Genomic DNA, 12316 nt, shown 5'->3' on the forward strand with positions numbered 1-12316 from the left:
GTAGTTTCTCAATTTCTTCATCGATTGCTTTCTGCCTTTCTGGGGAAAATTTTTTTCTCTTTTGCTTGACTGGCTTCCTCTCTGGGTTGACGTCCAAGCTATGCATCGCTATAAATTCATCCAACCCGGGCATGTCTTTTGGGGTCCAAGCGAATATGTCAGAGTACCCTTGGAATAGTGATACCAGGTCATTTCTGAAATTAGCCTCGAGCCCGGATCCTATCTTTATCTTTTTGGAAGGATCGCTTGTATTGATCAGAATTGTATCTGTTTCAACAGCTGCCTCTATCTTTGATTGATCCATGTTTGATACCATCTGCTGGATTCGAGCCTCTATATTCTTCTTCATATAAATCTGAGCCTGGGCTGTCATCTCTTTATTGTTTCTTTCTTCAATAATTTCTGGGTTGGTTGCTTGCACAGTAGGGTTGGTTTGGCCAAGGCCTAGGCCCAATTCAATCCCTTCTGTGACTTGGTTGCTTTTTTGCTCTTCTGAGCTTTGTTTGGTTGCTTTTGGGTCTGAGAGGGACTCTATGATCTGAACTTCTTTTCTCGTATCATTCCTTGTGTGTGGGCGATGTTTCTTAATACTTTGCTGTTTCCGGAGCACCACAGCCTTTCTCTTGTTGTCTTGATGAGTTTCAGCCATTATCAGAGCCTGGCTATAATGTCTTTCAGCTACCTCATAGTCTCCCTTGATTTCTCCTATCCCGATTGGAGTTGGGAATTTGATTTTCAAGTGTGATATGGATGTGATTGCTTGGATCTTGGTTAGGGCTGAGCGCCCGATTATGCCGTTGTAGGATGAAGGAGTATTGATCACGTAGAACTTTATCACATGGGTAACCTGGTTTGGGCCCGATCCAAATATGACTGGTAAGTATAAGGTACCCTGGATCGGGACCAAGTTGTTCTCGAACCCATACAGAGGGTCCTCTTGGCATTCATTGGAGAGTACGCTCCCAAGCCTCATCCTGTCTACAGTATGCTTGAAGAGTATGTTCACTGAAGATCCGTTATCAATCAGCATCCTTCTCACTTCGTTGTCAAAGATATCAAGTGTTACCACCAAGGCTTCGTAGTGATTCGGGTTGACCCCTTCATAATCCTTGCTGCTGAATGAGATCATCATCTCCGGGTAGGATTGAATGGAGAACACTTCATCTCCTGAGCTCGGGCTCCTAGGGGGGGAGTGTGAACCTCCTAGGACCATATTTACCACATTCTTACCTTTTCTTTGCCTTTCTTCTCTCTGGTTTTTCTCCCTTGAGATGTATTGATTGAGGTTGCCTTTCTTGACTTGGTCTTCAATAAAGTATTTTAAAGAGAGACAATTTTCAGTCTTGTGCCCATGGGTTTCATGATAGTCGCACTGCCTGTTGTAAGGCCTGCTCTCCGGGGGAGTCTGCATTGGCTTCGGAGGGTAGTAGAATGGCTTTCCCTTGATCTCCTTCAGTATCTCTTCCCGGGTCCTGTTTAGTGGTGTCCATTCTGGCTCTTGCCTAGGCTCCCTTGCCTGCCTAGGTGGACCGGAATCACCTTTGGATTCTGTTTTAGGACCCAATCCTTGGAATATTGGGGTGTTTTGTACCACATTTGTTTGCTGGGTTTGGTTGCTTTGTTTGAACTTTTTCTCCTGATGGTAACCTCCTTTCGGTCGGTCATCAGAAGATTTGTTCCTGTTTCCTCCATTCCGAGTCATTCTCATCGCCTGGAGAACATCTGTTTCTTTTATGAACCGGGCTGCCATAGAATAAGCCGCGGCCAGGCTTTGGGGCTCTTTGTTTATCAACTCCACAATATACCTCTCATTGTGTTCTGGATCCAGGTTTCTTCGAAATATGCTTAGAGCCTCCCTTTCATCGAGATTTGAAACTTTGTTGATGGCTTCCTGGAATCTCCGCATATAGGCTGAGAGTGCTTCGTTATCATACTGGCGGATTGTCTCCAGGTGGCACATGTGCATTTCATGTGTTTTATTGGCTCTGAATCTTCTAAGGAAGGGTCCCCTGAATTCTTTCCAGGAGTGGATGCTTCTTAATGGGATTCTGCTGAACCATCTTTGAGCCCCCCCTTTGGGGGTCGAGGCGAAAAATCTGGATTTCGTCAAGTCATTGTAATAGTATATCTGAGCTATTTGTTTGAAGTAGTTGAGGTGCTCTTCCGGATCCCCCAGTCCATCGAAAGAGTCGAAGTTGTAGTGTTTGAGATTATACTGTCGAGGGATGGCTTCTAGGGAGTGGCTGAAGGGCGTGAGGGTCTCCCCAACTTCCAACCCAGAATCTCTCTCCATCTTTCTCTGGAGCTCATAAATCATATCTTTAAGATCCTTCTAGCCCTCCTCTTCGTCATCAGAAATGAGTTCGGGGGTAGGGTCTCTCCGAGTTCTTTTGCCTCTTGTTTTAGTTAGGAGCCTCTCCTCCTCCAGCTGCATTCTTTTCTGAATTTTTTGCTCCAGCTTTTCCTCTTCTTCCTTTCTTATCTTTTCTTTGATTTCTTCTAACTTTTTCTTTCTGATTGCTTCTGTCTCCTTCTTACTAGGCGCTTTTTGATTCTTTTTTTTCTTAGCCCCAATTCGGTCGAAGACAGATCTCCTGGATTGCTGAGAGTCCCCGGACTCTTCTTGCTCATCATCTTGTTCAAATTCCATCTGAGCCCGGGCTTGTTCATCTCTGTAGAGCCTGATTGCTTCAGCAAGTTCGTGGCTTGTTAAGTTAGCCATATGCTCCTCTGCAACTGGAACATTGGTGTACTTGTACTGATTGAGCTCTATGATATTTCTAGCATCCCTTACCGGGGTATGCTGGGTCAGTGGTTGCTTCTGGAAGGTCTCTCTGTCTCCTCCAGGTTCTTGGACTTGAGAGGGGTCTTGATCCTGAATGTGGGTACTGACGGAAGGCCTACCAGCTGTACTTTTTCCTGCTCTTGCCATTACCACAATTGTACAAACAACTGACCAAGATTTGAGGCTACAAATGTGGATCTGAGGTTGCTTTTTTGAAGATTACGAAAAATTTCCAGAATAACAGCAAGCAAACTTTCTGGGTTTTGCTAACAATAATACTAAACAAGAACAGCAGGCTCTTGAACACAAAAGAAAATATGCAAGCTAAAACAGTTCTGGGTTTTAAAATTACCAAGACTATCAAACCCCAGTCTTCAAAACTATCAAGATTATTAAACCCTAAACAACCAAAACTTAACAAACAAGAGCAGGCTCACACAAACGTGGCCTAAAGTAACGAGCTCACACAAACGTCGCTAAAATGAACATTCATATTCAAGAAAGGGTTTGGTTGCTTATGTTCTTACAGGTATAAAAGTGGACTCTCTCAAGAGTTTGCTGATGAAGATGAATCCAGGGGCACCGAGACCCAAGGATGAAACGCCCCTCCTTCTAGCGCCAAATGATAACTCCGGTGAGCGGGCGGCTCCGTCCGATGCTGTTCCTGGACCTTCTTTGGGTATGGATGAGGTGTAGCTGCTGGTTGGGCGCCTGCAAAATAACACCGGAAGGGGGGTTTGGCTCCCACGGCGCCTCCGGTGTAAGAATAAGAATAGGGCCTTGAAGAAGATGAAGGTATGTATATGTAATGTAGGGGCTGCTGTGTGTGTGTATGTATGGATGTGTATATGTGATGGCTGCAGTGTGTTTATGAATGTATGAGAGTGTGTGAGTGTGCAAGAGTGAGTATTTTCCAACCCCTAAACCCTTCAGTCTTGGGGGTATATATAGCCCCAAGGTAGGGTTTAGGGGTAGTTACCTCTAAATCTGGGCCGTCGGATCTTGGGAGCGGAGGACGCCTGACTTGGGCGGATTACTTATACGTGTCCAGGGGAGGACCACCTCCAGAGTGTCCTAACGGCCTTCTGACACGCGCCGTGCTTGTCTGGTGTGTTGGTTGTTGATAGCTGTCATAGTCACGTGCCCACGTACCCTTCCTTGGCGGGTTGTGGGATGTGCATGTGTTTGCTGGGACCTCCCTTACGGCGGTCTTGGTCTCGATCCGGATCCGGGTATGCAGGTGGATCTGGATCCGGGTATGCAGGTGGATCCGGATCCGGGCAATAGGATGGACCCGGGCCTGGGCTCTTATGCTTGATTGGCCTGGGGAGGGGGGTCTTAGCAGGTCAGTTGAGCCTGTATTTCTTTAGTCCAGGTTGACGTCTATCCGGGTCTCTTATACCCTATCTGGTATTACACAGATTATTTCTTAGTGTGGAAGTTGGAACTAAATTATAATTCAGGAACAATTTGGATACCAGTAAAAGATCTAGGAAACGAATCCTTATTCATAGGCAGAACTTCGTCTTTTCCAGTATTGTCATCAGGATCAATCAGGCGTAACTGCATCTACTTTAACCTTACTGAAGGCCACAACCACGACATGGGAATCTTTAGCATAAAGCATGGCACCGTTGAACATCACTTTGGAGAAAAATCAATTCGTCCCATCGATCCTCCGTTATGGTATATCTAATATGTTAATGCTAAACAACTACTAGTACTCTTAGTAGGGTAAGTAGGTGACATCTAGTCTGTTATTTGATATCTCGTATTAATATCAATGATGATTTTCTCCTTGCTAATCAAAATCTCTACCCTTTAAAGTTGTAAACCTTGCTATTTAGCTTGCATTGGCCAGTACACGGAGGAAAAGCATATCAAATTTTCTGTCATGCATACTACCAAATTACCATAATTGAGTTAATCTTTAATAGAGTATGATTACTTGATCTGATAGTTTTGTTTTTTTTTAATAATGGTTTGACTTTTTTACACTCATTTTTAAGTGCTTTGACCCGACAGTTAAAATAATAATTTTAAAATATATTTTTTTAAATAAAAATATATGACTAAAATTTTTGTTTACAAGAAAATATTTTAAAAATGATAATTTTTACTATATGGTCAACGATGTGTGCAGAAAAGTCAAACGACAAATAAAATGGAACATAATGAGTATAAGATTAAAGTATACGAGGCACTGGAAATAGCAAAACATGATCACAAATCACAACTTTTTTGTGCATCAATAACTTCAATAGAATTCTGGTAGATTGATTCCCTCAACAGTTGAAAAAATAAAAGATAGTCTTAGCGGGCTCATTCGAAAATGTGAGCAAGACGGATATCATAGCGGTGTCTCATTTGACTGCGAAAATAATGTTATTGTGTCCCATCTTTTTTTGCTGATGATAGTTTTATTTTGTTCAAGGCGAATGAGGTGGAATGTATGAATTTTCTAGAGCTATTGGAGAAATACTCTAAAGCTTCCGATGAGATAATAAATTTTAATGAATGAGATATGTGGTTTGGCAGAAGAGTAGATCGAGAGTTAAGAAACAAAGTGGCTGGTATAATGAGAGTTGAGGTGGTTGATAATTTTGGTAAGTATCTAGGACTTCCTTCTTCGGTTGGGAGGAATAAGAACAATGTTTTTCAGTATGTTAAGGATAGAATCTGGAAAAAATTGCAAGGGCGGAAAGGTCCTCTTTTCTCCTCTGCAGGTAAGGAGATTCTTATCAAATCTGTAGTTGAAGCAATTCCATTGTATGTTATATGAGTTGTTTTAAAATCCCCACCGTAGGACTACGAGGTTCTGGTGGGGCTCTTCTGATAAAAAGAGGAAAATTATTGGTGTACGTGTGAGGCTTTGTGTATGCCAAAAGATCGAGGGGGCTTAGTGTTTAGGGATACGGAGGCGTTTAATCAAGCTCTTTTAGCTAAACAGGTTTGGCGATTGATGAGGTGTCCTGATTCTTGGTGTGGTAAAATTTATGACCAGGATCTGACGAGGTTGATGGCCATGTCAGCAGCAATAATGAGAGAAATAAAGGCGATGAGGTAAATAGTGATCAAGTCATTAGTATTTGCAGTATATTTTGTGTTTCAACAGCAAAGACATATGACATCGAGTTACCAGAGGCATCTGGGAAATTAATCCTAGGAACAAACAAAGGATGGTTGCTAACATTAGGGAGAGATTTAAAAATCAACCTCTTGCATCCTTTCTCTAAGCAACAATTCCACTTCCTCCCTTGCTTACATTTCCATCTCAGTATGACTACAATGATGATTTTACACCAGAAAGTCAAGACATCCTCTCTCTCCTCCGCATCAGAAACAATAAAGGGCAACTGTATATATTCTACGGATGACTGAATTTTTGAACTTTCTCAAAGGCCGTGCTGGTGGCCATGATATAGGAATCTTCAGCATGGAAGAGCGCACCATTGAGTCTCACTATACAGGAAAATCAAGACATCCCTTTCTCTCCTACGCTATGGTATATCTAATTTATATATAGAGGCAAATAGCATATGTTGGATTATGAATCTTTTTTCACTATGCTGTGATTGGTTCCTAATTTGTCTAATTAAATAGAAAAGTGTATCAACGTTTTATCAGATATTGGGGACACATTTTCCCTCCTACTTGAAATATGAATGTGCAATGCAATATACCTTCTTCTTCAGAGATTGAATGTTAGGTTAATTAAATTTTAAGCGTATTACTTTGGGATTGCAATGTACATTCTCTACTCACTATAATGGAAGCTATTTTGTTAAATCAACAGTGGCTATTTATATAGCATTCTAATTATTATTTTTGATCATTAGCTTGTCTGTTCTGATTGCGAGTACTTGTTTAGCATTCCAGCACACATTTCATGTTAAACTTAAAAGCTCTTAACTTTTCTCATCAATATCTTCATATTAGTTGTAATCTTATATTAATCTTGTACATATACATTTGATATAATATATTTATATATATATTTTATATGATTTTATTCTCATATTAATTCTGTTTTATACTGACTTGGATATTTATTTAATAGGTTTTGATGTTTTATTGTAGGTTACAAGAAAATTCTAAACTCGGAAGAATTTGGAGCAAAAAGTCCTATTTTGGAGTGAAAATAGAAGAAAATTCGTAATATTGGACTACCCGGGCTGCAAATACTGTTTAGGTCATATCTAGAGATCCAGAAGTCCGATTTTGACGATCTTACAGTTCACGCGAAGCCCGCGGAATTCTCTTTAATTCGTAGATGGTCCAGTAAGGAGAATCCAACCGGAGCAGCCCATAAACTGCCGTGAACAGGCAGCTACGAATTTTAATTACAGAATCCTACTCGGTCTAGAACTCTCACGTGTAATTTGATTATAATTACAGACTTCTTTATTATTAGACTAGACTTCAGATTTTATTATTAGCTAACAACAGAGATACATACGTACGTACTATTATAGAGAACTAGGTTTTTTTTTCTTCATCTCTTTCATTGGATACACTTATTTTAGTTTGGATTCATTATTCTCCATTAGTATAAAGTTCAAGGTATTCCTTATTCTCTTGTTTTCATTAGTATATGTTTTACATGGCGTTCATCATTATTTTTATTGCTTTTACATCTAGCATGAGTGAGTAGTTTCATTCTAGGGCGCAAAGGGAAGCCATGTTTGCACCATGAATATGCTTTAATTTGATTAGTAGTTTAATGGGTAAAAGGTAATTCTAGTTGATATGTTTTAATACTTAATCTGTGTAATTGGCCAATATCATAGATTATATGTATGCATTAGGGGTAATAGATCGGAAGATTTTACTCACTATAGGCATACATACGATAACAGAATTGAAAGTGAGAGCGGGAGCATCACTGGATTTCTGAAAGTGTTAATGCTTGGAAAATATTAACTTTTACTTTAATTACTTGACCCACTGGATTGCTATACTTTTATGATTAGCTTGGTGTAAACATGGTGAACCTGCATCGCCCTAGACCTTTAGTTAATTGATTTAAAAAAATATTTAATTTACATAAGTAAGCTAGTTAAAAACCTTCAACATTCGTTCTTCTCTCGAAAATAATTAATAACAATTAAATTGAAATTATTAAAACTTAGTCTCCTTGTGGATACGGCATGCACTTACCACTTTGTACTAGCAAAAGACACCGTGCACTTGCGGTTAGATATAATTTTACACATCAAGTTTTTGGCGCCGCTGCTGAGGAGACGCCTAGTTTCTATAGATTTTAGTTTAATTATTTTAGATTGTTTCCATTGTCTCATTGGGAGTTTACTTCCAATTGAGGCATATTTCACTGCTTTTTCTTGTTTTAGTTGTTGATGTCCTGGTCCAAAAAAGAAGCAGAAGTAACTCCTCTTAGTCCGGATTTTGGGATTACTTGTCAGCAATACATAGATCGAGTAAGAAAAGAAAGGCAACAAAATCTCAGCGATTCAAAGATCATAATGGTAGAACTTCCTACTAAATCTTTGAAGAACTATTCACAGCCCACTCCGAGTGGTGTGCCTACTGGCCTTACTATGCCAACTATTGAAGCAACAAATTTTGAGATCAAACCGGCACTGCGCACTATGATCCAACATAATCAGTTTGTTGGTCTTCCCTCTGAAGACCCTACACTTCATCTGCAAAGATTTCAACAACTCTGCTCTACCATCAAACATCAGGGTGTCACTGCAGACCAATTGAAAGTCATGTTGTTCGGGTTTTCTATTCGTGATAAAGCTCAAAAATGGTTGAATGACATCAACGTGACAGAGTAAAACGAAATTGCTCAAGCTTTCTTAACTGAGTATTTCCCTCCAAACAGAACTGATGACTTGATTGACAAGATGATGGGTTTCAAACAAGAATATGGAGAATCTCTTAAAGATGCTTGGGAGAGATTCAAAGATCTTCAACGTGCATGCCCTCATCATGGTCTTGAGAAGTGGTTTCTGATTAAACGATTCTACAATGGTCTTGACCCTGAAACAAAGGGTATTGTTGATAATGTTGCAGGTGGTGTTTTTCTAGACAAGGGAGTTGATGATGCATATGCTTTTCTTGCAAATTTGGTTGCAAATCACTTTAATAACCCGAGAGCACCTAAGAAGGGAGGTAAACTTGAAGTGGATGCTTATTCTCTCTTATCATCTCAGCTCGTCGTGTTAACTCAGGAGATTCATTCTTTGAAGACTTCACAATCATCTAATCCTCCTATGAGTATTAATGCATTGTCATCCATGGATCCTATGAATAATCTTGTTTGTGAAGTGTGCGGTGTTCAAGGATACTTAGGTAATGAATGCTCTTATAATTTTTAGAATTCATAAAATTTTCAGATGGAGCAAGCTAATGTTTTTCAACAAAGGCAGCAATATAATCCTTACTCCAACACTTATAATCCTGATTTGAGAGATTATCTAAATTTCTCATATAGGAACAATAATGCTCAAAATCTTCCTATGCCTAATCAGCAGCAACAGTATCAGCAATCTTATCAGAGTTCTCAACAACAACAGTATAAGCCTTCTCAGGGACCTATGAATCCTCCTGGATTTCAAAAGCCTCCTCAAAATTACGCTCATCAAGCTAGTCAAGCTGCACAACCTGATCAGACAAATGAGATGCTGAAATTACTGGTGCAAGAGATTAAAGATATGAAAGTTCATAACAAGATGATGGAAACTCAGATTGCACAATTAGCTAGTTCTTCAACAGCAAGGCAACCTGGCTCTTTACCATCACAACCAAAAAATCAAAAGAGAATGTGAATGCCATTGCTCTTAGGAGTGGTCTTACCTATGATGGTCCTTCAATGCCTACTGCTGATGTGTCTGCTGAGAAAGAAAAGAAAATCAGTAAAGATGACAATGTGGATGATGTTGATGAGACAGACAAGAGTGGAACTGAAGGAAGCAAGAAAGCTGATAACGAGAAGATTGTAAATGCTCCTCCACCGTTTGTGCCTAAGTTTCCATTCCCTAGTAGGATGAACAGAACTAAGGTAGATCAACAATTTGGTAAGTTCATGATACTTGTCAAAAATCCTGAGGTAACTGTTCCTTTCACTGTTTTAATTTCTCAAGTAACGTCATATGCAAAGTTTTTAAAGGATATTTTGACAAAGAAACGATCTTTTGGTGAGGTGGATACAGTAGCTTTTATTGAAGAGTGTAGTGCTGTTTTACAAAATAAGTCTCCACCTAAACTTAAAGATCCTGGAAGTTTTTCAATTCCTTGTCATTTAGGTGCATTATTTATTGACAAAGTTTTATGTGACTTAGGCGCTAGCGTCTCTGTCATGCCTCTCTCGATTTTTCAAAAATTAAATACGGGAGAGTTGAAATGCACATAAATGACACTACAGATGGCGGACCGTTCAATAAAATGTCCTTTGGGTATTTTAGAGGATGTGCCTATCAGGGTTGGAAAATTTTATATTCCTGTAGACTTTGTAGTGTTGGATATGGAAGAGGATAGCCAAATTCCCATTATTTTGGGGAGACCATTCCTCTGTACTGCAGGTGCTGTTATTGATGTTAAAAATGGGACTCTAACTTTGAGTGTTGGTGATGATAAAATTACTTTTACTCTAACCTCTGCTCGTAAGTCCCCTTTGTTTGAGAATACTTGTTGCAGGATTGATGTCATTGATGAAATTGTTCATGATGAGCTACCACAAATTTTGTTGAATGATGTGTTGGAAGCAGTTCTTATGCTTGAAGCTTCTGAAGGGGAAGGACATTCTGACGTTGACTCGTTGATTCTTGATTTGGATGGTAAGACTGATCCAAGCCGAGGCTGTGAGGTAACAAATACTATTACTTCTTGTGATAAACCTCAGGTAAAGAAATTAGAGTTAAAGCCTTTTCCATCTAATCTTAAGTATGTGTATCTTGATAATAATGAGTCTTTTCTTGTGATTGTTAGTTCTAATCTTGATGATGGTCAAATTTCTAAACTTGTTACTGTGTTGCGTATGCATAGAAAAACAACTGGGTATACTATTGATGATCTTACAAGGATTAGCCCAGACTTTTGCATGCACATGATTCATCTAGATGAAGATCATAAGCCTTGCATACAGGGACAACGCCGCTTGAACCTTAACATGTAAGAGGTTGTTTAAAAGGAAGTCTTAAAATTACTTGATGCGGGCATCATTTACCCAATTTCTGACTCAAAATGGGTAAGCCCAGTTCAAGTAGTTCCTAAAAAAGGAGGAACCACAGTGGTTAAAAATGATAAAGATGAATTAATTCCCACTAGAGTTATCACTGATTGGCGGATGTGTTTTGATTATCGTAGATTAAACACTGCCACTAAAAAAGATCACTACCCTCTTCTATTCATTGATCAAATGTTAGAAAGACTTGCAAAGCATAAATTCATTTATTATTTGGATGGGTACTCAGGGTTCTTTCAGATCCCTATACACCCTGATGACCAGGAAAAGACTACATTCACATGTCCATATGGTACCTTTGCATATCGAAGAGTGCCTTTTGGATTGTGTAATGCTCCTGCTATTTTTCAGCGTTGCATGACACCCATATTTTCTGATCTCATTGAGTCTATTATGGAAGTATTTATGGACGATTTCAGTGTTTATGGTTCTGATTTTGATGTATGTCTGCATAATCTCTCTAAAGTGCTCAAACGTTGTGAATAGGTTAATTTGTTTTTGAATTGGGAAAAGTGCCACTTCATGGTCAATGAAGGAGTGGTACTTGGTCATCTTATTTCTGAACGTGGAATCCATGTTGATAAAGCAAAAATTGAGGTGATTGAAAAACTCCCTCCTCCTGTTAATGTCAAGGGAGTTAGGAGTTTCTTAGGTCATGCGGGGTTTTATCGTCGTTTTAGCAAAGATTTTCAAAAATTGCAAAACCCCTCACTCAATTATTGCTTAAGGATGCCACTTTTATCTTTACTGATGCTTGTTTGGTGTCCTTTTACAGGATTAAGGAAGCTTTGATAAATGCACCGATCATACAACCTCCAGATTGGAATCTTCCATTCGAAATCATGTGTGATGCAAGTGATTATGTTGTTGGAGCAGTTCTCGGTCAGAGGAAAGATAAGGTATTGCACACAATCTACTATGCAAGTAAAACCTTGGATGAAGCTTAGGTGAACTATGCTACTACAGAGAAGGAGCTCCTAGCTGTTATCCATGCTCTTGACAAGTTTTGAACATATCTCATTGGTTCAAAAGTCATCATTCACACAGATCATTCTGCACTTAAATATTTGTTAGCCAAGAATGAAGCAAAATCGAGGCTTATTCGATGGATTCTGTTACTCCAAGAATTTGACTTAAAAATTAAGGACAAGATAGGTGCTGAGAACGGTTGCAGATCATCTCTCACGGTTGCATTTCAAATTGGATATTGTATCAGACACTCTTATTGACGATTCTTTTCCAGATGATCACTTATTTGTGGTTGCTACTCAAACTCCTTGGTATGCAGACTTTGCAAATTTTTGTGTTAGTGGATCTCACCC

At 39.4% G+C, this 12316-nt stretch overlaps 1 protein-coding gene and 1 non-coding gene across 2 annotated transcripts; one reads left to right on the forward strand and one right to left on the reverse strand.

Moving 5' to 3' along the window:
• Nucleotides 1-8640: 8640 nt before the first annotated feature.
• Nucleotides 8641-8746, reverse strand: LOC141709335 (small nucleolar RNA R71). The gene has a single exon (XR_012569918.1). It is a non-coding gene; the product is annotated as a small nucleolar RNA R71 (small nucleolar RNA).
• Nucleotides 8747-10175: 1429 nt separating this feature from the next.
• Nucleotides 10176-11941, forward strand: LOC141697356 (uncharacterized). Its single transcript, XM_074501681.1, has 4 exons — nt 10176-10921; nt 11117-11435; nt 11481-11656; nt 11770-11941. Exons 1-4 carry the CDS (start codon nt 10176-10178, stop codon nt 11939-11941), a joined length of 1413 nt encoding a protein of 470 aa, XP_074357782.1.
• Nucleotides 11942-12316: the final 375 nt, after the last annotated feature.

This window comes from Apium graveolens, chromosome 2 (assembly GCF_009905375.1).
Source record: "Apium graveolens cultivar Ventura chromosome 2, ASM990537v1, whole genome shotgun sequence".
Classification (NCBI taxonomy): domain Eukaryota; kingdom Viridiplantae; phylum Streptophyta; class Magnoliopsida; order Apiales; family Apiaceae; genus Apium; species Apium graveolens.

Coding starts and splice junctions, on each gene's coding strand:
- LOC141697356 (XM_074501681.1), top strand. CDS start 10,176: ATGGCGGACCGTTCAATAAAATGTCCTTTGGGTATTTTAGAGGATGTG. Junction 10,922..11,116: donor CGCCGCTTGAACCTTAACAT/GTAAGAGGTTGT, acceptor TGATTATCGTAG/ATTAAACACTGCCACTAAAA. Junction 11,657..11,769: donor AGTTTCTTAGGTCATGCGGG/GTTTTATCGTCG, acceptor GTCCTTTTACAG/GATTAAGGAAGCTTTGATAA.